This window comes from Pteropus alecto, unplaced genomic scaffold (genome assembly GCF_000325575.1).
Source record: "Pteropus alecto unplaced genomic scaffold, ASM32557v1 scaffold152, whole genome shotgun sequence".
Taxonomy (NCBI): Eukaryota; Metazoa; Chordata; class Mammalia; order Chiroptera; family Pteropodidae; genus Pteropus; species Pteropus alecto.
The window spans coordinates 12,120,996-12,126,123 of record NW_006432227.1 but is presented as its reverse complement, the minus strand read 5'-3'; the positions used below and the strand labels follow the sequence as shown (position 1 = coordinate 12,126,123).

The following is a 5,128-nucleotide window of genomic DNA, read 5'->3' as shown; positions in this document are numbered from 1 at the left end:
GTAAACTTAGAAGTGCGAGGTGAAGACCCGGTTAGATTCGGATTCCGTTTTTGGGCAGGAATATGCTCCCGGGTCGGGACATCACAGCCCCTCCCGTTGGAAGGCATGTTCTGTCCGGCCCCACGCTGTGGCTGTAGGTGGCAGCCTGGTCCCTCCATTGCTAAGCTCCCCGTCAGCCTTTCACGTGATGGTTTCCTGCGCATTAATGATTATTACCTGAACAGCTTACTGGAATTTCAAAAAAAAGAAAAAAAATAGAAAAAAAAAAGTTCTAATTTTACTATTATTTCCATAGTTCATAGTTAGATTTATCCTTAAAGAGAAACTTTCCTTCGTACACTTAAACAACTTTCTCCTATAGTCACCAAGTTTTAGGGTAAAGATTGGTTTCCTGTCTACTTCTAATCAGAACCACAGACTTTTTAACTCACTTTGGGCTTTTTAGTTATTTTTTCTTTTAACATCATTAGGAATTCATGGATTTTTGTATATTCAATATGAGTTATTCAGTTGTGGTAAGCTTTATGTTTTCAGTGTCTAATTGTCGCATCTGTTGGCTTCTGTGTCCTTTTGACAGGGTCACGTTAGTCATCCTTGGTTGGCACATTAAGCTTTCATAATCAATACTTATTTTTTCAGTCTTGATCCTAAACAGAAACTTTCCTCTGTCAGATCATCTCAGACCTCGAGTCTTGGAACGATGAGCTTTCTCAGCAAATGAATGACTTTGACACCGAAGATCTCACGATAGCGGAACAGCGCCTACAGCACCATGCAGACAAAGCCTTGACCATGAACAACTTGACCTTCGATGTCATCCACCAAGGGCAAGACCTCTTGCAGTATGTCAATGAAGTGCAGGCCTCTGGTAAGAAGTGCATTCCGCTTTGTGTGTGTGTGTGTGTGTGTTTTGTTTTGTTTTGTTTTTGTTTTTGCTTGTGGGTTCTTCATGCCCCTGTGGGAATTCATCTAGTTTATTTCAGTGTGATGACTTCAAGGTTCAGTTAGACCCTCCGATATAGATGTTATAGATACCTGCTCTTTGAAAGGAAACATTTTTCTTTTTCCTCTCACATAATATAATCAGATTTAACATTATAGTCAGTACGCTTACCCTTAATATTCTTACATGGTATTTCAAGTAGCAAGAACTTTAATTTTGCAAATGATATATTGTATCTCCATGAGTGAATTGTAAATCCCAAGAAAATATTTCCGGTTCTGTGTTTTTTCTTAGTTTATGTTTTACCAGCAGATGTCACTATAGGCTCAAAAATGTTGAGAGAACTCTGTAGTATTAGAAACTTAACAAAAACCCATACACTACATTACCCATTTACACAAATCATTATTAAATGCTTCCTAAAAGGTAAACTAGGTATACAGCAGGTAAAAACAAAAACAAACAGGTTCACTCATTTATAAAAGACGTCACATTTTCACAAGTTCTTGTAGGAACAGAAGTAGATAGGAAATGGGTTTAGTTTGGTTGGCTGGACGTTGCATTTCGTTCTAACACATTAGATACAGTCACAGAGACATTCCCACACTCCAAGGCAGGTGTAAATACTCCTCTGCTGGCTGTGCCCTCCTTGAACTTGGCCTTCAAAGTAATGGCTTGGCCCTCATCTGGGCAGACGATTCACAAAAGCAGAGTGTATGGCATGCACACCTTAAGGACACGTCGAGATGCTAGTTGAATTCTAGGCTCTCCCTTCACTGTCCGCAGGCGTGGAGTTGCTTTGTGACAGAGATGTAGACATGGCCACTCGGGTTCAGGACTTGTTGGAGTTTCTTCATGAAAAGCAGCAGGAACTGGACTTAGCAGCAGAGCAGCATCGGAAGCACCTGGAGCAGTGCGTCCAACTTCGCCACCTGCAGGCCGAGGTGAAGCAGGTAAACACACCACTGGATGCAGAGCCAGGTGACGTGCATCCATGAGGGATCGGGTAATTCCGCCATGTAAGCATCGGGGAGGGCTGCCCCTGATCAGAACAGAGGTATGATGACAGGCCCCCTCTGAAATGAGCCGCTTCCCGGACACTGCATGCTCACTCTGCTGGAAAGCCTTTGCTGCCCAGCAGGTTAGCACCTAGGGGCAGCATCCATCCAGCTGGTTTTGTTACTGCAAGACTCTCGTTCGAAACTCTGAGCACTTTGCTTCCCTGGCTGAATAACTGATTTTTCTGCCAAAGATGCTGCTATCAGTCTGGACTGGATCACAGGATATGTATGGCTGGGGTTTTCTTGTGCATCTGTACTGCCACTTCCAGGTAATACGGCAGAACAAAATGGGGTGTTTGGAAGAGACGGCTTTCAGCTCAGCACCGACGGGATCCCACGCATACGTATACTCAGCGTATGTGACGTTTATCTCATGAGCAGGGAGACCACCGATGACGCTGCTCGATGCAGGGACAGTCCGGCTCTATGGGATCCTAGTAGATGCACAGAGAAGCGCATGTTAGTTTGACTGGAGGGGACTTAACTTGCAGTCTCTGGACTGTAAGTGATGTGCGGTGCGGTGCGTAAGTGGACGGCACTCACATGAAAGCAGATGTGCTATTAACTCAGAAGTCTTTAAAAGAACACCTGTTATTCTCCCACGTGATGAGGTGAAGTACGTGACCGACCTTGTAAAGATCAGTTAACACAGTGTTCCTTTTTGCCAAAAACAAAACAATTCATATAAGAAGTAAAGGAATAGACTAATGTATCCATGAGGAATTACGTTTGCCTAATACAAGTAACAGAGTCCAAGAATAGTGGCTTAAAAATTATTTCCCCACAGAATGAGTCGCAAAGTGGTAGGATTGCTGGTGTTCATCCAGTGGCCCTGTGACATGTTAGGCTGAGACCTCGGTGACAGGTGGCCTTTTTCCCATGGCTGCCAGATGGCTGTAGGAGCCCCAATTATCACCTCCACACTGCAGGCATCAGGAAGGGGGAAGCATAACAAGACGGAGGTAACAGCTGTATCAGAAAAAAAATATTTTCACAAAGTCCCCCAGAGGCTGCTGCTTTGATCTCAGTGGCTAGAATAATGTCGTATCTGTCCCCGCACTGTAATAGGGGCCGAGGAGTGCTTTTATTTTAAGTTCTCCCCAGAAGGTGGAATTTTCTGAGTAGAGGAGATGAGAAGAGGTATTGGGTAGATAATGAGTGGTCCGTGCCACAAATAGCTACCCACAGCCTCTGAGGCTTCCACAGTCAAAACCGACTTCTCTTGTTGGTGTGTGAAGTTGAGAGTCTCGTGGTTTGACCTTGAGCGTGATAGCGCAGCTTCATTCAGGCTTTGGTTATTATGCCACTTAACACGTTAAATTGGAAAACGTGACTCAAATAAACTACTTCCTGTATCAAGCAGTTTGCTGGCTTTGCATGTTCCTTAGGACTAAAAGGAATGAAAAGTACTTTTTTATTATCAGAGAATGTTTTGTGGCAGTGGGATTTTCTAATGCATGGTCCTCAATCTGTTTTGACCTGTAGACTCATAATAACAGTTCTCTGGACCCTCCACATTTTCAGCTCCCATTTGCAACTAAAAATAACAATTAATTTAAAAGTTCAGCACTTAGGACCAGACGCCATGGAAGATTACCAGACCGTGGGCAGCAGGGTCATGAGGAAGCTACACACCTCGTAGCTAACGGGAGCAGCTCGACCCCCTTGCCACCTCCGGTCGCGTCACTGCTGGTTATGAGGCTTGTGCTTGGAGTGGCCTGTGTAATGTTTCAGGTGCTGGGCTGGATCCGCAACGGGGAGTCGATGCTGAATGCCGGCCTCATCACGGCCAGCTCGCTGCAGGAGGCAGAGCAGCTGCAGAGGGAGCATGAGCAGTTCCAGCATGCCATCGAGGTAGGAAGGCCTGGCCCGCCTCTGAGTTGGGTCTTTCCAGCCTCAAGACAAGCTTGTTGCATCCCGTCCTGTGGTAGCCCTGGCCCTGGAAACCAAAATGGGGTTCAACAGCACCCCAGATGGCAGTACTTGCAAGTCTACAGTTTATCATTAGAGAAGGCAACAGCCTGGCGAATGCGGTGAGGGGAGGGTGCGTGCCAGCGAGCACGGCCTCACAGCAGGGGTCCCAGAGGCCAGGGGCGGCTCCCGCCGTCCTCTCGCTGTGAGGGGCCTGGCCGGAGACGCACCTGCCCAGGTCAGGAGCTCCTGGCGCCAGGGAGCCCAAGTTGGCGTCTCGGTTGAGGTTTTTCGTCTTGTGCTAGCCCCAGGGGTTACGTACGCTCCTGCTCTGTAACCAGCCTCGGCAAAACAGTGCTCCAAGGGCTCCCCCAGGCCAGGTGCAGATCACGACCTCACGGTGGTCAATAACAGTGCTGTCTACAAAACTCCTCGGACCCAGTTGAAATCAGCGTTACTGACCAGAGCGTTTTGTGCCTTGAGGGTCAGTGCCATGTGAGGACTTTGGCAAAACGGCTCGGACCCATTCCAGGGCCCCTCAAATTGACCCTTAGAACAGGTAGACTATTTTTAGGGTTTCTTTGGGGGGCATGTAATAATTGCGACAGGTGATCTCAAGGTGAAGGAGCGTTTGCTTACAGAAAACGTGTCCCCTGCTCCCCTTAGATACTGTCAGCCAGAAAAGGAAGCCACAGAAATTACCATTAATTTGTTCTCTAGATTAGTTTACTTCCAGCTACTCAGAGCCAGTGCTCATTAACAGGCATCTTTTGGAAATTGTACACTGTCCACTGTGCTGTGTGATTTCTGTTGATTAAATCGTCAGTGTAATTGGTGATGGGACTGTGCTGGGTACAGGGTTTTATGGGACCATTTGCTCTTTTTCCGATTAAATGCAAAACGTTGCTATTGTTAAGGAAAAATATCTGTGTCCACAGAGACCTCTCAACCCCCTCTCCCTGCCCCGCCCCACCCAGCAGCCTTTCTTCACTGAGAATCCGAGCTCATCCTCTCACGGAATCTTCTAGCGAAGACATGGGAGCATTTGTCATGCTATTTTGATAGCTTCTTTGTGTGGCATGGCCCTCCAGAAGAAACGTGGTTCATCTTTCGCTTTTCACTAGTTTTTTTTTTTTTTTTTTTTTTTTAATCGATAGTTCTTGAAAGCTTTCCACTCTAGTCCAAAGTTCAAGTTGAAAATGAAAATAAAAAG

At 46.2% G+C, this 5,128-nt stretch overlaps 1 protein-coding gene across 1 annotated transcript in view; it reads left to right on the top strand.

Moving 5' to 3' along the window:
- TRIO (trio Rho guanine nucleotide exchange factor) overlaps positions 1-5,128 on the top strand; it is a gene marked incomplete at its 5' end in the record, with an annotated part of 308,650 nt that overhangs the window by 183,947 nt on the left and 119,575 nt on the right. The window contains 3 exons of the mRNA XM_025043545.1: positions 673-868; positions 1,730-1,896; positions 3,739-3,858. Of these exons, the coding sequence (XP_024899313.1) occupies positions 673-868; positions 1,730-1,896; positions 3,739-3,858 (483 nt within the window). The remainder of the gene's footprint in view (positions 1-672; positions 869-1,729; positions 1,897-3,738; positions 3,859-5,128) is intronic.